Raw genomic sequence first — 24,490 nt, 5'->3', positions numbered from 1 at the left:
AACCTGTACCATAATACAGACTGCTGTTGTCTTCTTGTCGAAGCATAAATCCAGTAAAACATCTTGAAAAAGATGTTTTACTGGATGTTTTTTACTGGATGTTTTACTCCTGAAAAAGAGAAGCATGCTTAATGGTCTGAGCACATTTGTGTGAACATTGTGTCCTTTACCTTTTTCAGGTGTCTGATGAGCTGGAAGGCAAATCAGCCAGTCAGGATGTCAAAGAGCTTCTTAAACTGCTGGCAAACCCACATGTAAAGGTGAGTTTTGCTTCTGTTCTTCATGACTGGATTTACTTATTTTGTACTGAGTAGATTTTAACAAACTAAAACCACATATTCTCTTTGTGGAGGATTGTATTATTCCATCCCCAAAACAGCAAAGCATTTGGCAATTCTGGCTCTGGATCTTTGCTGTTTGCACAGCAGCCACATTAAAGCGTTACAATCATCGTGCTGTACACAAAATAACACGCCTGTTAGATCCAGGCCTTGTCTCGTTTTCTTGGCTGCCGTTGCTGACCTCGTGAGCCAGATGCAGACAGCTACAAAATAAATTTACACATTTTTATTTTCTAATGCATAACTGGGGCCATCCATCAGGGCCTCCAGGTGTCTCAGCCAGACAGAGCTGCCTTCACGACAGCAGGATAGAAGCAGAGTTGGACAGGCTCCGTTTTTAATGCGCTGTCGTCATGCTTGTTTGGGCTCTGCCAGAAACAACAGCTCTCTAGTTCTCCCCCAACATAGCACACGCACACACACTTACAGTACATGCAAATATTCAATACCTATCAGCGTCAAACAGCAGGGATTCAAGAGATGGTGGTTCCCAAACATGGATTTTTCAATGTCTGAGCTGGTAATTATGGTTCATTTCCTAAATTCTCCAAACACATTAAGAACAACTACATTAATCTGTTCAAAGACAAGTGTGGAGCATGTGATTTTACAGGTGCTATAGGTACAGACACACATATTTCACCAGGCAGCACATATGTTAGACATAGAATCAGCAATTCCACACACACCTCCATCAAACCGGTACTCATTAGGCTCATTACTATGTTTTTCCCCCTGCACCTAACACATATAAATACTGCTGTAGTTGCGCAGTGGTCTCTCAGCTCCAGTGCAGAATGGGGTCAGCCAAGCAATTCCCCACCAAACAATGGAAAATGTTCTTTCTGCTACTGCTTCCTCCATTGCTGGCTGGTGCATTTTGGCAGACGGTGTAGCAGCTCAAGCCAAAGAAGACAACCTGGAGAGGAGTGGCATTTTATCTCTGAAGTAGGATTAAAACCAACCATTTTTAAAGATTTCCTGGCTGTGAGATTTTCTTTACATATGTTATTCATTTGGGATTCTCTTGATCGAAAGAAGTTATTCTTTTTAGTTATAATAAGGTAACACAGACTCTTTGCCTTCCAAAGACTGCTCACATAGCTCCAGTTGTGTCTCCTCCTCTCATCTGCTCCCAGTTAGCAACATCTTGAATGCTGTACTGCATAAATGTCATAAAACACACTGCTTCTCTTCTCACCATATCCTTCTCTTTCTTCCCTGTTTCTCTTGCTCTCCACCCCTCTACTTTTGTCTGGCACTTTGGTTGGAAGATGTTTTTCTCACTTTTTTCTCCCCTCCTAAACCACAGAAAAGCAGCACGCATCCAGCTGCATCTTGGTCCGGAATTGTTAAATACTTTGAAAAATGAATGTCTCAATGGCATCATTCTCATCTGCGTCCCGTCTCTTTTTATGTCTGCTCATGAAAGTGTGAAATATCTGAGCTGAGAACTTCATTACTTTGAGCCTGCTGGTGAACAGTGGAGAACATCGCTTTGGAGTCTTCACCACCTTACCCTGCAAAGCGTGGATTTTGTGGTGGTCACATTGCCCCCCCTCCCTTCCACTTGCAGCTCTTGCTGAGCAATGGTGCAGGGCGAGCCTGGGTTGCCTTTAATCAGAGAGATGTATGGAGGGAGAGCACGGGCCTAATGGCAATTAACGCTTGTTCATCTACAAGCTCTGGCCTTGAATGCTTTCAAATCCATCACCCAGCACATGAGGGAGACAACCCAATTCATAACCATCCTCCCTGCAGTCTGCAGTTTCTCTGTCCTGCTTAAAAAGGGAAGTGATAGATCGGACTCTTAATAGCATGCATGGCCATACTTTATTTAGTTAAGTGGACTGGGGTAAAGTTGAGGCCTTCATGGCTTGACAGATAACCCTTGCCTGTTATGTGTTTCCTCCCATAAATCCTATTTTCTCCTTTTTCTAGAGCCTCCTGTCCGTCCACGACGCAGTTGCCCAAAAGAAGTATGACCCAGAACTACCTCCGCTGCCTGAAGACATCGATGACGATGAAGATTCTGTGAAAATTATAAGATTGGTCAAGAACAAAGAGCCACTGGTAAGTAACTTAACAATCATCCTGTGTGCAGTATCTATCTGTCTCTAGGCCAGGGGTAGGCAACCTTTCTGATGACGAGTGCCATCTAAAATTTCCTCAGAAGTCAATGTGCCATATAACTGCATTAGCAATAAATGTAATAATGCTCTATATTAACAGTTACAAACTATATAGAACAACTTTATAGAATTATATTTGTTAGCAGTTGTTGGCAGCTATCAGCGAATAGTTATCAGCTATTTTGAAACAAAAAAAAGACACTTTTTATCCATAACAAGAACTCCATAACAGCAAATGAACTGTACAACAGAAAATGCAAATGCTATTTATTGTCTCCTCACAACAATGATAAGAAAAATAAACTGGGCCAATATGGCATGTTTGTTAATACAGAGATACACATGTTAATGTGATCTCTGGTCTCCCACTCAGAGACGCAGGTCTCCAAGTGTCCAGCATTTCGACAGCTACCTGAGGACACGCTTCGTGTGACAGAAAATCTCCTCATACAGATATGTAGAGCCAAATACTATCAATAAGGCTCTGCAATGTTCTGAAGACAGTTAAACTTGTCAGGCAGTGATGTCCAGCAGGTGAAAATGCAAGCTCCATGAACACGCACAGCTGTGGATTCCAGCTGCGTTCGTAGTTCTGCAAACTTTGACCCCCACAGAGTCGAGGGTTTTATTTCAATCAGCTGCATTTCGATGTTGCATTAACTGGCATTAACCCTGGAGAACCCATGGGGTCAAATTTGACCCCATGGTTTCCCTAGAAAACCAATGGGGTCGGATCTGACCCCATTGGTTCTCCAGGGTTAACTCAGCCAGTTAATGCGAGACAAATCCAGCTGCTCATTAAAGCTTTCTGGTTTGATTAGAAAAGAAAACATTGGTCCATACGCCTGAAAGTCCCGAAAACGCATTGTGAATTCTGTCTCGAGTCTTTGGATGTATCCATGTATTTACGTTGTGCTGATGCTGCACTGAGCAGACAGCTCCTGAAGCATTTGAATGTGGAAAGTTATTTTTAGCCAATTACAAGTTGAATCTGGTAGTTGGGGTTGTTAGCTAAGATACCGTCATTAAGAAGCGGCACAACTATGTGAGCTAATTTATTTTTTAATGCACCCTCTCAGATTAACTCACTGCGTGTCGTGCACAGGGCTGGACTGGGACAAAAAAATCACCCCGGGCATTTTGACTAGAGACCGGCCCACCAGGTATTATAGGAAAAGCCATAAAGCCTTTGAATGAAAACAGACGCTGTTGTGACAGTGATGTACACTGTCTTGTTGGTATATGTATGATTTCTATACATGTTACATCAGATAAATGTCATCCGCTGGGATAGCTCAGTAGGTAGAGTGGTGGCCCCCATGATCGGAAGGTCGGGGGTTCAATTCCCCTGAACAGCTACCCTGAGGTACCCCTGAGCAAGGTACCGTCCCTACACACTGCTCCCTGGGCGCCCAATGGCTGCCCACTGCTTCACTGAGTGAATGGGTTAAATGCAGAGAGGAATTTCCCCACGGGGCTCAATAAAGTACACCTTCCTCTTTCTGGCGCAAAGTGAGTGATAAACAAACAAGAGAGAAAAGTCGATCAGCTGATCATTGATCGGATTCATGATTGAAGTAGCAACAGGAGAGGGAGGGGGAGAGAATAAGAGAAGAACAGGCAGTTGTGCAGCGCAAAGACAGAATAACTCCAGCTTTGTGTCTTTTTCATTGTAGCTGAAGTACGGGACAAACTGTGTTCCTTTTCAGCTCAATACGAAACGCGTAATATTTTCTCTGAATACCAGACGATTCCGTTTTTTACAGGACGGTTGGCAACTCTAATAATTAACCTTATGAACAAAATAAAGTTCAACATCAGTAACATCATAGCACCCACCCAGCTGTATAGAAACTCCGTCATGCTAGCTAGTACGCAGTACGAATTATTGTAACTGACTGTAAAAAGTCAGCACAACGAAAATAAACTCCACCTAAACTCGGTTTATATCTGACCCAGATAGACTGCAGGGCATAACTTCTTACCTGAAGTTCAGTTCACCTGACACTCGGACCTGCGGCCGCCTCGGGTCTCTCCTCCTCCTGCCTCCCCTTTCCCTCATCCACCTGCTGGCCTCTGTGGAAGCTCCGCCATAGCCACCACCAAACAACTGAGTTATTTTTACACATCGGCCAGCATCTGGCCAATCCACCACCTTTCATTGTTTATGTTGCATATTGTTTACAAGGGAAAAAAAAAAAATCATCGGACCATAAAAACGAAAAATCACCATTGACCCACCGGGCAAATGCCCGGTATGCCTGATGGCCAGTCCAGCTATGGTCGTGCCATCAGTTAACGGGCACGCGAGCCCAGGGTTGCCGACCCCTGCTCTAGGCCTTAATTTTCATCTGAATACCTTTTACAGTAATTTTAGGTCACTGCTGTTTGACTTGCACATTATAAAGTCATAAAGGTAGAAATGCTGTTATAATGACTATTCTTCTTTTATAGGGAGCAACAATAAGACGTGATGAGAGCACAGGTGCCATCATTGTGGCCCGGATCATGAAGGGAGGGGCAGCTGACAGAAGTGGTTGGTTCCAGCCTTTTTCTCTCTTTTATAAGTTTGCCTGTGTGTGTGTGTGTGTGTGTGTGTGTGTGTGTGTGTGTGTGTGTGTGTACCAGTACCTACTTGACTCAATTCTACTCGGTTTTCGGTCATTTTCTGTCACTGAGTAGCACCTCAGTTTACATAGGGTCATTATAGCAACTCAGTTGAAAGTCCCATGATGTCATTTGTATGCAACACAAACCCAGCACACAACAGTGGACATGGAGGCATTGGTATACCTGTCCGATCACACTGTTGGTTTTTCTGCACTGGTTTTTCCCTGGATGCCGTGTTTCAAAAAGGGCAGTTTTGATGTTTGTGACTCATCAAGTGACATAATTGACTGGCATCACATGGTGGCATGGAGTCTGTTGATGTCACAGTTTCAGATCAACTCAGGTTGCTCAGAACGACTGCTGTAGTAGGTATTAGGTGCTGCCACCTAATAGAAAACCCTAAAAAACAGAGTCAAGTCAAGATGAGCAAAGTAGATACTAGTGGAAAAGAGGCATACAAGTCTGTAGTATGGAATATATTGGCATTGCACAGAATTTAGTACCTCGCTTACATTAGGGTGTTAAAATAATAGAATACCAGAATGACTACAAATTAGTAACGTCTGTTTATGTGTGGCAGGCTTAATTCATGTAGGGGATGAACTGAAGGAGGTCAATGGAATCCCTGTGGACGACAAGAAACCAGAGGAAATCATTCGTATTCTGGTAAGTCTTGTCTTTCTATGGACGTTTGTGAGACTGAGGGTTTTTCAGCTCCACTCCCTTTGTACCAGCCTTTGTTTATAATGACAGAAACCTCCCCTTATCAACTCATCCACGACCCAGGCCTCCCATTACCGTGTTGAAACCAAACTCTGGCCTTTCTCTGAAAGATGAGGCCGATGATGTGTAGTTCCTCCACGCAGCTTTGGTCACAGGCCTAAATGAGCTTTGTCATGAGCCTGGGATCTTAAACTCTGAAGGCCTTCTCAGACACAAAAGTCTTTGAGCTCTCAACACTCCTCCTTTACACCCCTGCCCTGTGCTCCCTAATTCTGTCAAGAATAGTTATACTATCCCACTAAACCTTCCTTTGTTGAAAAATCAATGCTTGACGTTATGTCACTGTAACTAGATTAGGTCTCTTATAAAATACTCAAAAGAATAGGAAGACTATCCTTTAAAATTACTCCAACTTCTGTTCCTACATTATTTAGGCACAGTCACAAGGAGCCATTACCTTTAAAGTTGTCCCTGGTGCAAAGGAAGAGGCATCTATCAAGGAGCCACAGGTAGGTCCTATCTTTCTCGGTTATTTGGTTTATCCACTTGTTAAGTGATTTAGACCCTTTGATAGTGGAAAGTCATTGAAAGACCATCTTGGCCATCACTTGCAGCGTTTACTATCGATTGCTGTGATCTTTTGAGAATAATCACTCTGAGCTTTGGTGAATCACCTTTAACCATGATGACAATGTTTTAGAAAGAAAAAATATTTTATATACAACATAGTGAACTTGTTCCTGTTGTGTCTTCAATCCTCCTCTTTGTTTTCTTGCCTTTCCCTCATGATGATGTTCAGATGTTTGTGAAGGCGCTCTTTGACTACGACCCAAAAGATGACAACACCATCCCATGTAAAGAAGCTGGTTTGGCCTTCAAGAAGGGTTGCATCCTACAGATCATGAGCCAAGATGATGCAACCTGGTGGCAGGCCAAACACGAGGGTAACACAAATCCTCGTGCTGGCTTAATACCATCCAAACAGTTCCAGGAGAGGTGAGAAACACCTGCCTGTTTACAAGGCTGACCTTACTGGCTTCAGTGCTGTCACTGTCATAGATGTTCCATCTTCTTTCTCTCCCTCTTTACTCCATGTATTCTTGCTTCACTCTGCCAAAGTAGTCTGGGTTTCCACACATTGTCTGGTCCAAAGTGAGTAATGACAGAAAATGATAGCGCTGGTACCAATCCACACTGAACTGCAAGTGGATGGAAAACATACGCCAGACCTACACAGAACTCAGGAGGCTAGGGCAGAAAGAGGAGGGCTGAAGAGTAAAGGGATCAAGTAGAACGTTTTATATCCAGGTTTATTCATCCACTTTTGTCAATAGAAAGATGTTCTGTCCTTCGCCTCCTCAATCTTTGGTTTCACCAGTCTCAGCTGACAGAATAGAAATGAAGGATATTGTAGTTTTGGGTTTCCGTAGCATAGCAGAGTGTTTATTATTCCCAGAGTGGCCATGAAAACTGATGGTTTTCTTTTTTCTGTTCTTTCCTTTTTCTTCTTTCTTTATCCATCTTTTTGCTTTCAGGAGACTTGCATTTCAGCGACCTGTTACGACTCTTTCGTCCCTAAGGAGGTCGACTAGACGATCATGTAAGCATATATTATTTGCTGTGTTAGCGACTAATAAACCACAACAAGACAGTTGTCTTTAACAGGTGGATGGGATGAAGAGAAGAATGGCAAAAGTGACGAATGCTGGTCGGGACAGTTTGTGGAGTTCATTTCTGAAACAGACTCATCCTTCTGCTTGATTCCACCACTGGAGCCTTTCGTGTAGTTGTGTAGTTCACGCTGGTCGTCTGGAGAAGCATTTTAGATTTATCTTTGTTTTCATTTTCCTTCCTGTCTGCTCAGTGTTTCTCCCTCTGAATTTCTATCCAGAGTCTGTTCCATGTGTCTCCTACAGCCTCTTTGTGTGTTGTCCACTAAGTCCACAGCATGTCTTTTATCCTGTCTTCCTTCGCTCTCCCCAACCGGTCACGGCAGATGGCCGCCCGTCCCTAAACCTGGTTCTGCCAGAGGTTTTTCCTTCCCAATGTTGCCAAAGTGCTTGCTCATAGGGGGTCATATGATTGTTGGGTTTTCTCTGTATGTATTATCGTAGGGTCTACCTTACAATATAAAGTGCCTTGAGCCCACTGTTGTTGTGATTTAGCTTTATATTCTATATAAATACAATTGAATTGAATTAAGTCATGCAGGAGCTTTAATATGAAGCAGGAGAGGGTTTGCCCTCTGGCTGTTACTCTAGTTAAAGAGATAGCTGATTGATTTTCTAAAAGCTGTGCATAATGCAGATAGCAAAGATAAAAGACAAGTTCATGTGAACTGGTATTGTCACTTGGCTGCCTGGCTTCTAATTTGCATAATCACTTATACTCTTGGGGTGATGATGATGAGGGTAATAACAAGGATGGTTTTGATGGCGGCCTGTTATTCAGCAATTGTCCGTGATTGACTCCAACTGCAGAGTTCAACTCCTTATCATCACTGCCGGATTTATTTGGAAGAGAAAATGAAGACAAACAGTATTACAGTATTATTACATTATTACCCAGATTTTTCCAATGTAAACATCCCTGGCAGCTCACACATGGACTTGATAAAGGTGGACTAATCATACATCTTTATGGCAGTTGTCATCACATTCTTTCTTTAAGGTTTAGTTTCAAATAAATTAGATCATTAAATCTGGCTAAACTCTTATTCACAATACCGTAATTCTCATCCTTCTTAAAACCACATTTTGAGGTCGCTGTCCCAACTTAAGATGCCACATCAGAGCAGGAAGAGGGCAACATCAGTGGGAAAACTGACCTGACCACTAACATTTGAAACAAGATGTCAGATAAAGGTAGACACACTTCAGAACAGTTGCCGCTCTCATGCCTGATGCGTCTAGCCTGAAACAACCTTGCACTGATAGGTCTTGACTGTTGTTTTGGTTAGACATTAATTCTGGACATGCTGAACAGCTCCCTGAGCTGTGGTGCACTATGGAAAATAAATGCAGTGATGTAAGGTGAGCTTCATACTGCTAAATACTTAGGTACAGAGGACTGTATCAGTATTACAATATCAATCATTTGGAGGCTTATGAATCTAAATGGCTTTTTTTCCCCCTGTAAATAGTGACTGCACCACAGACATGTACCTCAGATTGTGTATCACTAGGTAACAATGGATATACATATTTTCTATCAAAATAGGAGCAAATAGAAAGTAAATGTTTGTTATATTCTCATAAAACCTGAACTCAAGCTCCACTTACTGGTGTTTTTGTAACCTTTTAGTAGCAGCATGGCTTATGAAGGGTTTCTGCATGTGTTCTTTTTAAACTCAACCTTAAAAAAGAAAGAAGTTAAGGATAAGATTTCCTCAATGAGTTCCATCAATTTATGTCATGACAGATGAGTGTACTGCAACTTCCCCTCAGGAAGACCTGATGAGTGTTTCAGAACCAAGTGGAACTTGAGTTAGGTTTTTTTTTGTCAAATTATTTTATTATTTTAAACGTAGATAGTTAAACTAGTGATAACATTAGAGTGATACTGGGAGTTACTGTGTAGTGGTCAAGCTCAGTATTTTTCACAAACATTACAAAACTGAATAGAATTGTTAGCTTTTTCAGTGTTTTGTGAGAAATGACTGAATTGAACCTGCATAGGATATTTGTGGATGTGGCACTCAGCTTTAAAATGTTTTATAATGTTCTCTCTGTTGTCTTTTGCTCTGCTTTTCTAAGATGATGTGACAGTAGAGTTTGGTAGGTTTCTTCTTATATTTCTTCCTCATCCCTGAGTTATGTTTACTTTCCTAATCTAATATTTTGTTTAGTATTACCTAATTTCCATTCCTTGCTTCTCTTTCACTCAAAGCTGAAGAGACTGAAGGTACTACTTTTCTGACATCCTCCACCGAGTAGGACTTTACTAACCAAACCATCTGTGATTGGTTCCCCTTCATGCTATTTCTGTGTAATGAGGTCTACCTCTTACCTCATCTCCCCAATTGACCCATTAAAGCTATTCACTATTTAAGAGTAACATCAGTTGTCACAGTCAATGATTTCTCATAGATTTTATTGACTTTAACATTTTACAAAGCCTCATCTTTCCTCGACTCATTTTCATAAATGTGGACATCATTTTTGAGAATCATCCCGTCACAAGTAATATTTGTTGGACTCAGTCACAGCACAAACTGATTCACTGTCTCCAAGAATCATCCAACACCACAGCCAAGAATGTAGTGGCCTGTAAGGCTAAATGGGGCTTAGTCAGTTAGCTGGGATCATCAACATTTTTCAACATTGTTAGTTCTGTAAAGAAAAAGAGAGTATTTTGTTTATTTTGGTCAACTTTAGCTGCTCACTAGATGGAGGTTATATGTAACCTGTCCTCGAATTTACCTCTACATGCGTGGCTGTCATTCTGGGCAAAAGGCCAATATTTAAAAAGAACGAACAAACTTTAAAATGTAACTCAACCAAAATTTACCCCAAACCACTCTGACCACTCTCTTCTTAACAGCACCTGTGTGTTTTTCCCGTTTCCCTTTATCATATTTAGAGGGTCGCAGCTCTTTTCTGACTCTTCTCTTTAACTTGATGTTGTGGTTCTCTTTTGGCTTCTTTGTTTCTTTTCATCACCAGAGGATGCTGATTATAGTGGTGGATTTCACCTAGGTGAGAGATTGTCTTCTTTTGTCTTCTTGCCTTCTCTTCCCGCCAGATGTGGTCATTTCACTGTTACAATAAATGTGAGGACAGTGGCCAAGTACTAGAGTTTTGTTTTTTGTACATGAATCCTTCATATATCATCTTTTAAGAACTATTAATTCATACATGTTTCATGGGATGGAACAGTTGTTCATATCTTTGACCTGTTCTTCTAACTCACAGAGCACTTGTGGGGCAAATAATTCACTTCTTAAACCTTCTTACATAATTCACTTTTTGGACTTTAATAGTTTTGTACTTTCTCACTATGCTGTGCTATTTGTGCTCCCATGCTGACAGCATGAGTGCACTGGCAGATCATGTCATGGATTTGCAGTATGTAGTTATCCTGTTCTGCCTCTGCTGTGGGTCTGAGGACCTCTTTGAGAGGTTCTGGTTGGAGTTGCCTTAAAAGAAAGGTTTGTGTGCTTCGCTGTATTGTGGAGGTCCGGATGAAGGCCAGTCTTGCTGATGTGGTTCCAGTCAGACTTGATGACAATTACCATGGCCCACTTTAGTTCTGCAACCCGTTCCAGAGAGCTGCTTCCAAATCCCTGTCTCGTACAGAAAATGTTTCCCATCATGTTTTTATTACCACTGTCATTTGCACATTACAGCATTTAGACTCCAGATTTCACAGGATATCCAGAGCACACGCAAGTTTATAAATGCTAGATTTGAGTCATGTCTGCCAAGCTCAATCAGGGTCACTCCCAAAGCCGAACTCTGCCAAACATTATTCCATTTTTTTGCCCAAAAAAGTCCAGCACCTTGAGCCCAGCAGCCAAGAGCGAGGTTTAAATGAAATGAGAGAACCTCAGGAGAAGGATAAGTAAAAAATAGTGAGTTATAAAAACATCTTCTCTATGAGAGTACTTACTGCATGGCTTTTCAGCCTGTTGGATGTGGTTGTATGATTTAAAGTTGGCCTGTCCCTAAAAGTTTGAAATCTTAGAACTTACAGATGCTTTTGCAATCCTGCTGAGGTTGCATGGGGAAATAAAGGAGTGGCAGGGGGCGGCAGTCTTTGTTCTTATTTTTTGGGGGGGGTTTCTTTCCATGCCTCTCAATGATGCAACGTCTGTAAGGTCCATTGCCAGAGTGATTCCTGAGCACAACTTTGGGATGAACAGATTTCTGATTTTACAGCCAGCAAACTTGAGAATGAAATCTCCTTAGTAAGCACTGTTTAGAGGCTACTTCGTTGCTGTACTTAAGTAGAAGCTTCAGGTATCTGTACTTTACCTGAGTATTTACTTTTATTCTCTACATTTTTGCACAAATATCATTTTTAAAACAGGCTCATTACTTTAGGCTCAACAGTATCAGGTGAAATTGAGTCGGAAAAAGTGCGTTTGTCTGTATGTTTTAGTCAGCTTGTAGCTAGCGTTACAGAAGAGGAATGAGTATAAAGGGAGTAACCTTGCTTCACAACATAATGTTTCTACAACATTTCTATCAGCTCAACAAACATCAGCAGACTCAAACTGTTTGTGTGCCGTTTGTCTCACAGTGTGTTGCTAGTTAAAGGTCCAGCTGCTGTATTTCACAAGGAGAGAAAAGAAAGAGAGCTAACTTCACTCAGAGACGGGGAAAGATAAGAAAGACAGGACAGGAGAGAAAGAATAGAGATTATTTTTAAAGCTGAGGCCTGCTCTGGGACATATGATGACCTGCAGATTTAAAGGTTACATGTCATAATTTTTAATCATATATCACATCTGTATATGATGTGTTTTGACAAATGATCTATTGTCATTGTGTGAGTATACTAACTTTGTGTTTTTATAATATCATGTTTGCAGAATAAACAGGTTAGCTTGCATTAATGTGGTGAATTCACAGTAAAGCTCTGTGTTGGACTGATACAGAGCAGCTGTGGTGGTCAGTGTTAGGTTCCTTTCCTTTTACTAACTTGATCGTGTTTGGATCATCTTATGAGGCTTTCCATAACAAATGAGCAAGCTTCATTTACCCAGACCTGACTTGTTCTAAAATTTGGAGCACATTCATTGTCATCCTCTCTGTGTAATACAGTTTCCATTGGTATGGAATACAGTATGGTTGTTGTTGTTGTGTAATTAGTTACCTGTGTTATTTTAGTGAGTGTGTCAGTGGGTGCAAGAGGAGGGAGGGACTGTATTTTGGATGATGATAGACCTATAATGCTTTTTGAGTTTTCAGCTCTGTTTGATGTCACCTGGGGAAAATGTGAGTAATGTTTGTGTGGAGGTGTTTGCCAAGACCCTGAAACAACTATAAATTGAAGTCCACAGTATTTGTATGTGTACATATGGTTGTGCTGGATTTTACACACCCTCATAGACACACTACTGACAAAGACTTTTCTTTTTTTGTATTGATTAATCTGTGTCTTCTGTCTCCTCTTTTGGCTCATGCTGACCTCCAGCTGGGTTTAGGAGAAGCTTTCGCCTCAGCAGGAGAGACAGAAAGACTACCAAGTCCATGTACGAGGCGAAGAAGAGTGAAATGTACGACATGGCTGACGTGCCCACGTACGAGGAAGTCGTCCCGTACCGCAGGCAAAGGGGAGACAAACACAGGCTGGTGGTCCTAGTAGGTGAGTAAAGAGAAATTTTAGTTCTCAAACTCTGATGTCGCTGCTAACCTCACACACTGTTGCTGTTATACGTGGCATCATGAAGGATACCGAATTTAATGAAAATCCTCACCTCCAATCTCATTGTCACATAGAGACGACAGAAACAACAGGGGTGGCCCAGCTCTACAAGAGAGAAGCTGAATATTATGTGTCTCTATCATCTGTTCCTAAGAAGTGAATAGGAATAACCAGAAATTTATTTTTGCAGAAAAATAAGTGACTTTAGATCTTTTGGATACAAATTTTCATTAGTTCATCATTTGATCCTATTAGACATTTGAATTCATATTCTCATCATTAGTGTTTGAGGTCTTGAGTTAAGACGAAAAATGTGTTTTCTGTGGCGACTCTAACCACCAAATACAGAGGAAAGATAGTTTGAATGTCTCATATCATGTTATGGATGTGAATAATAACGTGATGAGGAGTTTGGCTGAGTTTATAATTAGATGTTTGTGTGTAGGACCCACGGGTGTTGGCTTGAGTGAACTGAAGAAGAAACTGTTGATCTCTGACCCCCAGCACTTCAGTGTGACCATTCCACGTAAGTGTCTTGTAAAAGAGACGTTGGGTGTCAGTGTGACTACCTGTGTAAATAAAGGTTCAATTAAAAAAAAGGAAAAAATTCACTTCACTCTTCTGATTAAAGCCTGCCAAACTTTGGCTGAACAGTATAGTTCATTTGTCTTTCTCTCTGCATATTTCTTCATTCTTATCTCTGCGTACGCGTGTGCGTCTTATGTGTGAATGTGTGTTTTATATTAGTTAATAGAATAGAAGTTAATTGCTGACCATTAAATGTGGTGTTCCCAACTACCCATCTCTTTTCTCTTTGTTTCATCCCAAAGAAACCTTTAAACATTTGTGTGCCGAAACTAAAGTTTCTATCTTTCTTCCTTTCTGTGCTTTATCTTGAATTGAGGATGCAACATTAAAAGCAAGAGAGAAATTAAATAAAATAAAATGTAATAAAAACGTGGCTGTATTATTCTCACTGTTCTCACTATTTGAAATATTTCTTTACATAGAGAGAGTTTTTTAATTATTGAAGAAAAAACTTTTATAACCAAGTTTTATGACTTTATTGTCTTTCCCCAGGCAAAGTCTGACACTTGAAATGCCCCCTGTATTAAAATCCCATTGGTGTGGCCTTTTTTTCCCCACACAGCCTGTTAATTGTTCTCAAATGTGACCTGTGCTGCTGTTGTTTAATAGAGCCAAGACAGTCTGATTCAGACCCATATAGGAAACGTATGGCACAGGTCCTGGCTCTCATTGAGAGGAAAGAGAATCGGAAAGTGTCTCGTCTCGCTCTTTTTGAATGTTTGATTGCTGCCAGTAGACACATGGATATGTTTAAACTTACTGTTGTTTCAAGTTAAGCCCGAAAGTTATGCCCCTTTTTGTTAATTTGTTGCAAGGACAATATGTATAATGCTTACCGTTTATTAAAGAACAGTATCCTGAAATGCAAAGAATTCAAATTGCTGGATCGGCAGACAGAGGCAGTTTCTCGCAAGTTAAGTAGATTTTTTTTGTACGCCGTTTTTTTCCGAAGTCGCAAAAGTGTGACGTCACAACAATGTGATTGGTCACTTGCAATGTTGAACCTGGAACAACATTTATTATGATGATGTGGGAACAACACCAACACGACGATATCAGATCGTGCTAAGATAAAACCAGTTGTGGGAGAAACACAAGGCGCATTGCACTATTCATTGCAATGACTCACAGGCATCACTCCCTCTCTTTCCATCTTCATCTTCTTTCACTCAGACACCAGTCGACCCAAGAAGAACCAGGAGACCGATGGTGTGGATTACCACTTCATCTCCAAGCAGCTCTTTGAGACGGACATCCAAAACAACAAGTAATCAAAACTGATGAATTCAGTCACAACACACATTCAGACTTTATACAGCAGAGAAGAACAATTGATATTCATACTCTGGCCAAAATCGTCCTCTTTCTAAAACAAAAGTACTTTTTCACTGGAAAAAAAAAAGAGAAAAACTTTGCTGTTTTGGATATCCTGCTGTGTGTAGATTATATGTTTGTACATCTCTATTTCAAACAGCCTTTCTTTAATGTTTACTACAATGGAGAGAACGATTATGAATTGTTTTGGTTCATTTCTCAAAACCCTAATCTCAGAAATCACAGTAATTGTAGAAAATTAATTATAAAAATGAAAGTTGAAAGTTGCTGTTTAAAAAAAAATCCTGCTCTTATGGGGATATTTAAAAAAATCTTAAAAGCACAAATTTACATATCTAAGAAAGTGGAAAAAGTGAAAGGCTTGTTTGTTTCATGTAAAATAGTTTAGAAATGTCCTCCTGATGCTCATTTCAAGATCTATATTTTCTTTCTTGGACAATATATGTAGTTAAAAATAATCCTTGTCTCATCACAGTCTAAAAGAACCTCTTTTAGCTCAGGTACAAGGCCTGAGGCTTTAACTCAGAGTAATTACTCGTCTAAAAACTGACATAATTATTTGAAACTTTGTCCATGCACACACAAAAATGATCATGATCAAACAAAGATGTGCATTTGTGCTTTTTCTCATCACTCTTCTTTTCATGTCTCAGGTTCATTGAGCATGGCGAGTACAAAGGGAATTTCTACGGCACAAGTCTGGACTCGATACGCTCAATCCTCTCAAAGAAAAAAGTGTGCCTGCTGGATGTCCAGCCTCATGTGAGTGACACAAACTCTTCCTCTGTGTCCCATTCTTTCTCACCATCCCTGTACTGTATTCTTAGCCTGTTTTGGCAGCTACCTAGCTCAGAAGCAGATCGCCTTGTTACTTTATTTGAAGATTTCCTCTTTGGATTATGTCACCATAAACCTCCATAGTAATGCCATTTCTCAGTTATTGACCAACTGAGTGAATGATGAAAGCTATGTTTCCCAGTGGTTCCGCTGCTGCCTCTCCATTAAGTTTTTTATTCATCTTGTTGTGAGTTGTGGGTCTTGGCACTGTCCCCACTAGTGAACACTAGTGAAAAGTGTGTTGTTTCCTCCCAAAGTCTCAGTATGCATGTAAACTTGTGTCATGACGTTTGTTGAACTCGGAAACACACACAATCAACTTTTCCTCCATGTTTTCATTCATTGTGTGGTTGAACTTAGCAGGGCTGTAGGCTTCGTTTCTATTGGTCGTGCGAAGGTATGTCGCAGCGGTCAAAGCTTAACCCAGTTGAACCTTGACCCTGGCATGCAAGAGTACTCTCACCGGTGCACTTGCTCTTTAAAACTGTTACTGAGTGGCGCAAGCAATAGAAACAAATGGGTTTCAGAGTGCAGCTCTGCACTTGCCACATCCTATGTAAAAGGCCCTTGAGGTACCAGGTTATTTCAGAAAACTGTCACCACAAAGAAGAGACAGACACAAAGATCAGGCATAAATAAAAAGATATATATCCTCCACTATCTTCCAAAAGAATTTAAAAGCCGTGATGAGTTAGTGTGTGTAATCTTTATCCCTCAGATTGGTGTTTGTGAGTCATTTTTAAATGGCAAAAACTATAAACATGATTTCAAAGTTCTAGATTTACTCAGAATGATGGGAAGTCATGTGCTCTGTGGTCATTATTAATTGTTCTGTCCAACTAATAAGTCATTTATGCAAACACTTCTTCATTCTAGAGAGGTCGATAAGTTAAAAGGTAATTTAAGATTTAATGCTTTTCTCTACAGCAAAACAGAAATATATGTGGTTTACAATGAGAGAATGGATGAAAAGCCTCCACTTTTCATGTTTGAGGAACTTAAGGCAGAAAATGTTTTTGCTTAAAAATAGAAGAAAAATTTTAATTTTTAATATCTCCTCGATTGGAAATCAGCAGACTGAATCTGTCAAACAGGACTTTGTGACAACCCCATAATTCAGTTAATATCACTATTACAAGTGGACCATGAATTGGCAACCTTTTTTTTACAGGATTATATTTTTAAACGTTTTGTCTATTAATTATTTCACAGTCTGTTTATACCATATGTGACACACTTTGTGATTACGTCTTAATGTGCTGCCAAATGCCTAACTCCTTTTTCTCTGCATCCACTTTTATTCTTTTCAGCTAATAAAGCATCTTCGAACAGCAGAGTTTAAACCTTTCGTTGTGTTCGTGAAGCCCCCGACCGTCGACAGACTGAGAGAGACCAGAAAGAAAACCCAAATTATATCAGGCAAAGACGACAAGGACTCCACCAAACCCTTCACGGTAAAAACTTATTCTTTAACTTCAAACTTTGAAATTTGAAGCTTAGATTTGAAGAGCTTAATACAGAGTCCTTCTGGTGACACTGACAGGGAATTACTACTGTGTAGCTAAGCATTTCTAGTGTGTGGGTTGTACATGGCTGATAGTTTATATCGTATGTTAATCAGATATTACCTCCCTTCTTAAGTTGAGATAGAAAAGCAAGAGGAAATTGTTACTGTGTAACTGGGACTTGGTCGGGTTTAAATGTATCTTTCTCTCTGTCCACACGACCTGTTTTATGTGATTTGTTCTGATGTAGTTTTTGCCTGAGGTACATCATGGTGCTTGGTTGATTCAAACAGATGTTTTCAAAGTGCAGCCTTTGGGCAAATGGCCGTTCTGAAGACAAACAAGGAACGAATACAATCCTGTACATTTCATTCAAGCACCGTGAAATAAAAATATTTCTCTTCAGTTTCAACAGCTCTATTTGAGCTAATATAGCAGTTCCTAAAGTTGTCAAATCAAGCATAGCATTACTTCAAGCAGGACATGCAATCAAATTAAGCTGCAATTCCAGCAGATTAGCTGATCTTAATTCCACATCAGTTGATGACTCCACTGATACATTTCTAGTCATAGCTCTGTCAACTCTATACCCACACCAGAATGGACCATAGAGAAATTACAAACTGGTACAAATTAATTTCCCGAACACAACCCCATAAAAATTAAAAGCCTGGTAATAGTCAGACCCGATCTGAAATGACCTGAAAATAAGCAGTCTCTGGCAATTATATTACGATGAACTACAAGTCACACACATGCAATCTGCAGTGATACAGTCACGGGACTTTAGTTGACCTCTGTAGAACAACTGGCAATATTTCAGGGCTTCTGGTATAGGCAGCAGACATCTGAGCCAAAGGTGTCATTGTTTATGAATGTAGAAAACTTTTGAAAGCTAATAAAAAGCTAATTTGTCATCAGTCAATAGCCAGTGGTTTCATTTCCACATGGGTTGATTTATCTTTAACTCAAACGTCAAATCAGAAGGTCAAACGTTACTCTGTTTAAAAAAGTTACAACACATATGCCCAGAGCTGATAGTTAGTCAAGTCATATTTACACAAAATACAATAGGATCCGACTTATTGAGGCATAATTTAGTGCATTTATGGGTAATAAGTGTTGAGGAAAATACTAGAGTACAATACACTTTAAACTAGAACATACAGCAAATTTATAGTTGAAGGTCAGCTTGTTAAACCTTGATACAGACACAGCATCAGCTTATATTATTCACACAGGTAAACATAATTCTGTCTCAGTCCGCTCCTTATTTCCCAGCTGGGTCTTGAGAACAATAAGCTTTAGTTGTCAGAAGCAATCTGGTTGTGAACAGTCTGTTGCAGTTTTAATGTCCCTTTATTAGCTTCTGTTATTCTCTCATGTAATACAAATATACCTCTATAAAGCTGTATGACAGCGGGCTGTATTTCAACCAGGTAACAAACAAAGTCTCTGTGTAAATGTTCATGTACACTGACAGAACCAAACCCATCTCATATTTACTATTAAATAAAGGGAAGCTGTTGTTGGGCAAGTCGTCCCAGACATTTTCAATCCACCGCCAGCTGTATTTTTCTTTGCAAGAGACAGGTCTGCTTTAATGATAAAGGCTAAGGAACAGTCGTCTCATTGTTTCAGGCGAGCTGGCTGGAAGCGTGATGTGAATACAAGCAAAACAATCTGATGTAATGCAAAATCCCAGCTGTAATGTGGTTAGCATAGAAACTGGCACCCAATCTGAAAGAACCACAGGCATTTCAAAGTGATTTGAGGAAATCTCTTTGGTTTCTGACACTTTTTTAAAACGCAAAGACAGGTGGGTTTTATTGGCACAACAAAGCAGGTGTCCAGCAGAGAACGTGGTTGACACGTGCTGCTTCATGCCACTGAAGTGCTGTAAATATTTATCTTTTTTCTGTAAGGCAAAAGCAACAAATGTATAAAGGCTACAAATAAAAGAATTACAATTAAAACAGAGGGAACGTTCACCTAAACTGTGACTCAGTATTTTGTTGCTGTGCAATGAAAAGGGCAATAAATCTATGCTGTGACAAAGTTCCTAAACAGGCACAAGATGCTACATTACTTCATGTGGAAATTAGGCCACCTAATGGGAATAAACGAGTCTCGGGTGTGCTTTTTCTCAAGTTTGGTCCTCCAGAAGAGGCATCATCCTAAACCAATCTTTTCTTGTTAAGTTCTCTGATTTTCTATCCATCTTCCAAACCCAGCTTGCTGTTCCTTAAACAGCTTCCTGCTCAGATTAATGTTCTTTCTACCTGGTAGACAGCTGGGCAGAAAAACCAGACAAGGCTTTGCTGACTGTCACAGCAACACAGCTGACAGAAAACCCCCAGAAACATTCTGAAGGAACTGCTGGCAAAAGTCCCTGTAAGAGACAGCTTCATCATGACAACGTGTAAAAGCAAAGCTGTCAATTTACCCGTGGATCTATGTCCCTCCCCTCATCTATGGTCATGAACTTTGGGTAGTGATCGAAAGAACAAGATCGCAGATACAAACAGCGAAAATGAGCTAAACTCCAATTTAAAGTTAAGTGTTCCCAGTAGAAACACAGCACCCTAACCCACCAAGAGATACCTGGGCTCATTTAGAAAGGCAGTATTTACTTCCAAAATGATAAAATAAGTTCTCCAAAAGTTGATTCTGTTCATCTGGACGAAGCGTTCTCAGTGGGAGAAGCGTTTCATCAGTCACTTGGATGACTGACGAAAGAGATTTACTTACCTGGATGATTGAGAATGCATCAAGACGATAAAATAAGTTATTATAGTGTTCCTCACAATAAGTATGTGGTTTGTTCTTTACACTGCGTGGCTGGTTTTCATATTGCCTTGGAAGACTCTACATGCACTTAAGTATGTCTGTGCGAGCATCCATGTTGGGAGGTAAAGACTTTATGTAGCTTCCTGCCATCAAATTGGACATTAACATCAAATCAAGTCAGATTCAGGACTGAATCCACAGCTCTGAGCCATATCATTATTGCTTCCAGGCAGATGCCTTCAAATATAAAAAAAAAACTGCAGACTGGAAATCTGTACCATGCCAGGTTTTGTCGGATTTTACTTTGGCATATTTTTCAGGATATTGTATTTTTGATGACTATGTGTATTTGGGGCAGGAAACAATTAAAATTCCTTAGGTCAACTTTTAGTGTGTGGTCTGTGCCAGGGTTCATGTGTGGGTACCATGTCTTTGGGAGTTTATATCTTGTGCTTTGTGTTTATGCAATTTGTGTTTACAGCATGTGAACGTTAATATGGCAAGTGTTTTGTCTTTGCAGCAGTCTCTGCTTTTATTTGTTTTGTGTTTTTAACTTCCATCTATTTTGTCTCTTCCCTCTTTTCCCAGGAGGAAGACTTTCAGGAGATGGTGAACACGGCCCAGACAATGGAGACTCAGTACAGCCATCTCTTTGAGATGGTTATAGTCAACGACGACCTCGATGTTGCCTTCAGCGAGCTGCAGTTGGCACTAAAGAAAGTGGAGACAGAGACACACTGGATTCCAGTCAGCTGGACTCACTCCTGAGAGACATACTGACTGTAAAAGGAGAAAAGGGAAGTGCTTTGACAAAAATATGCAGGTTTTCTATCTTTTTAAAAAAATATTTGCCAGGGACGGTGTTGGGAAGTAAATCAGGAATAAAACTGTGCCTGGCTGCTGTGTCGCCATATCTGAACTGCATCGAGCTAAAAATAAGCTTCTGCCTGGGATCAGGTTGGATTTAGACCTCAGCTGTGGTCTGGAAGCTCCAGGTCTGACCAGATGTGATCGGGTTGTGGCTGCAGGCTTCTTTCCAGAATCTAAGACTTTGACATTGATCAGGGTCTCAGTCTGAGTTGCACATGCATGGCCACAACTTGGAACGCCTTGATCCAAACCGGAATGTGGAGCGAGCTTGGAGCATCGTAGCACCAGCAGTCCTGCCAGCACATCAGTAAACCGGCCAAACAGGACTCCTTTAGTGGTTTTATAACATTAGACCATTAGAAACCAAAGGGATTGATGTATTTCTTCTTCGTGGACAACTTACATGTGTTTGTCTGTAAAAGAGCACAGCACCAGGGAAAAGAGGAGAAAGGAAAACATACTTGCCTTCTGTCTTACTAGACTTTTGTACATCTAAAATCTTCCATGACTGTTATTCCAAGCAAAACACTGTCAGGTACACTTTTGAGAAAGGGCAATAAGTGTAATTTTATTTAAAAGAAATTAATATATTTTCTAATATCTGCTTGTAGTCCTTTTTATGCATTTTATATACATTTATGACTTTAATATGATCTTAGCTGTAGCCATCTCTGTCACAGCCTCTTTTTACTAGAAGCATTTTTTTCTCTCAATCTAGCATTTTTTTGTTCGTCACCCTAGTTTAGTTTTTTGGCTCTGTCAGCTCTATTTGGCTTTATTTGGCTCTGATATTCACCACTGCTACAATTCTCCTAGCTCCAGATTTTGCTCTCTTGTTGATTCTGGGACAAGCTGACCTCCTTTAAATTAAGCGCTAGGATAGTTGGAGACTGGAAACAATTAGGAGGAGCTAGTCTATGTCTGCTAGTCTTTCTGAACTTGTGATTTTAGTACATTGTTCATCCCTATTAATAACAGTTAGTTCATATTGAATTCATCTCTTACTTTTTGTGCTTGCTCGGCTGGTTGCCTCCAATCTCTAGCTGCATTTAAAACTCTAAGAGTGCTATCAGTCTTCCAAAGTCTCAGTAAAAAAAAGCATTAAGCATATTATCCAAACTGTCTAAATGATTCCTTAAACTCTATATTTATTCTTTTTTTCTTTACTCTAAGAATACTCTCTTACACTGCTGAATGTCCAGCTCAGGTTGTATGTTTCCAAATTGTGCATCATTTATTTCGACTGTGATATATACAAACTAGTGTCCTTTTTTTTTAAGTGTAAGCATGATAGGTTATACTGCTCTGATGTAATATGATTTAAATGTCTTTAACACTCTTGTCTGCTTTACTTTGTCCCAACATTTTTTGTCTTTTTGTGTATTCAGTTTTTCTACCTCCCCACCCCCCTGCTGCCCATCTTACAGATCAAAGTCAAATTTGTACAGTCTCCAGAAAATACCTTTTTAATGTCTCCCTGTAAATGATACTGTTTAAGTGGCACATTGTATGAATTTACATTATTCTTGATAACTGCTGCATTTTTTATTAAAGAAAATACGACTAAACTTGTAATTGCAATGTCCCCAAATTAATTCATATATGTTTTTATCCAAGCAAAGAGTGAACACAACTTTATGTTTACCAGCACAATCCCTACTTCTCTTTAGCAAAATGTTGCATATTTTGTGAATAAAGGTAATGAACAGGTGGAGGTGGTAAAAGGGGGGCTATCAGAAGAGGATTTAGCCGCCCTCCGCTTGATGTTCAAAAGAAATCCTTTACAGATCAAAATCAGGTTGACTTAACCCAAACATTTTGTCCCTTCCATGATGCTCACTTTGAGAGTAGAGCAGAGCAAAGGAGAGTTAATGGTGTTGGGCAGAGAGGTGTAAGGTGGGGGAAGAGGAGGAGGAGGTAATGACACTTACTCAGTTAGTCCACACATTGCTGCTTATGTCTTTCACTCATTCCTGCTTCATAATTAGGATACTATAGTAAAGGGGGAGACAAAATGCTCCAAAGGCTATACGCACAAGTGAATAAATGGGCAAATAAGTTTTTCCCCTCCAAAAGCAATCAAGGTCAGTGACTCATTTTTAATATGCGGAGATGTACTAGGTACTGGCAACAGCACCTCCAGGCTGTCTAAAGCTTGCACAGTGATGGGTTTAGGAGGTGCAAAGTAAGTGTATTTGACCAAATTTTCTCTTAAATTGTTAATACCACAAGTGGTCCGGTGCTTTGCATCACAAGTGGTCCGGTGCTTTGCATCTTTTAAGGAAGACACTCTAGCCCTCCTGTTGTCCTCATGTCCTGTACACGCCTGGGGTCAAAAATGACCCAACCTCACTAAAAATCTAAAATCTGAAGAACCTTTACCCACTTGTCCCACACCTCTGTTATGGGAGCTATGTCTTGATGCATGTTCAATCATCCAAGTAAGTAAATCCCCAAAAGTTCTGTTCATCTGGACGTAGCATCTTCAGTGGGAGGAACATTTTGTCACTCCTCTAAGTGACGACTTGAGTCTCAGCTGACTGCAGGATTTTCCCAACCTTATAAACAGTACCTTTGCACAATGACTGAAACTAGCACCACTGAAAGAACAATGGGCTGTGAGGTCAGTTCCTTGATTATTAATGATTATGGAACCGACCTCAAAGCCCATTGTTCATTCAGTGGGCTAGTTTAAGGCAGCTAGTTTGTCATCACACATATTGCAGGTCTTGACTCAAGGTTATCAAACTGTATCATCCTTGAGAAAGTGTGACAAATTTTCAGTGGCATTTTGGTACTCACTGCATCCAAGAGGCGCACATGGCACAATAGCCATAACCTCATGAAAAAAATCACAATTATAAATTATTTCCCAACACACATAAGATCACTGTGTTTTCATACACCTCTCACATGCAAACTATCACACAGAGTGATTTTTATAATTATCTCATTTGTTACACACCAACCTTCCACAGGCTGAATCCTGAACTTTTCATAGCTTTTTATTTTACTGGTTTATGTCACTTACTAAACACAAATATTATCCGTGAAAAGTTTACTACACCTCTGTGATCATTAAAATAACAAAATAGTACAGTAAGTGATTGGGTCGCAGGACATGACTTGTCTTGCAGGCTCCTAACATGTTCACCAGCAGCTGAAAAGCTTGCCAACTTCAGTAAGTGACAACAACACTTGACACCCTCGGAATAGCTTTCTTCTTCTTCTTCTTCTTCTTCTTCTTCTTCTTCTTCTCTATATAAAAAAGTCGTTTTCTACCGTCATCTGTCAACTGAAACGATTGGTTTTGTGAGTTTTGACTTAACTCGCTTGCCGTTTCGTTTACCAGTGTCATGGCAACAAAAGTGGGAGGGGCAATTACCAG

General features: G+C 40.2%; 1 protein-coding gene across 5 annotated transcripts in view; it reads left to right on the top strand.

Annotated features, from left to right (window-relative positions):
- mpp7a (MAGUK p55 scaffold protein 7a) overlaps nt 1–22,663 on the top strand; it is a 66,246-nt gene extending 43,583 nt beyond the window's left edge. The window contains exons 5-20 of one of the 5 annotated variants that reach the window (XM_063484158.1): nt 180–260; nt 2,283–2,414; nt 4,928–5,009; nt 5,664–5,749; nt 6,241–6,315; nt 6,606–6,802; nt 7,342–7,406; nt 8,949–8,990; nt 9,562–9,582; nt 10,471–10,503; nt 12,947–13,117; nt 13,623–13,703; nt 14,939–15,032; nt 15,754–15,862; nt 17,248–17,391; nt 20,821–22,663. In XM_063484158.1, coding sequence (XP_063340228.1) covers nt 180–260; nt 2,283–2,414; nt 4,928–5,009; nt 5,664–5,749; nt 6,241–6,315; nt 6,606–6,802; nt 7,342–7,406; nt 8,949–8,990; nt 9,562–9,582; nt 10,471–10,503; nt 12,947–13,117; nt 13,623–13,703; nt 14,939–15,032; nt 15,754–15,862; nt 17,248–17,391; nt 20,821–21,000 — 1,593 coding nt within the window. In that variant the 3' untranslated portion in view covers nt 21,001–22,663. The remainder of the gene's footprint in view (nt 1–179; nt 261–2,282; nt 2,415–4,927; nt 5,010–5,663; nt 5,750–6,240; nt 6,316–6,605; nt 6,803–7,341; nt 7,407–8,948; nt 8,991–9,561; nt 9,583–10,470; nt 10,504–12,946; nt 13,118–13,622; nt 13,704–14,938; nt 15,033–15,753; nt 15,863–17,247; nt 17,392–20,820) is intronic. The other 4 variants (XM_063484160.1, XM_063484159.1, XM_063484161.1 and 1 more) reach the window with 4 other exon arrangements.
- Nucleotides 22,664–24,490: the final 1,827 nt, after the last annotated feature.

The sequence above is a fragment of the Pelmatolapia mariae genome, linkage group LG9 (assembly GCF_036321145.2).
Source record: "Pelmatolapia mariae isolate MD_Pm_ZW linkage group LG9, Pm_UMD_F_2, whole genome shotgun sequence".
Lineage (NCBI taxonomy): Eukaryota > Metazoa > Chordata > Actinopteri > Cichliformes > Cichlidae > Pelmatolapia > Pelmatolapia mariae.
The sequence above is the reverse complement of the archived record's forward strand: the minus strand, read 5'-3'. Positions and strand labels throughout refer to the sequence as shown.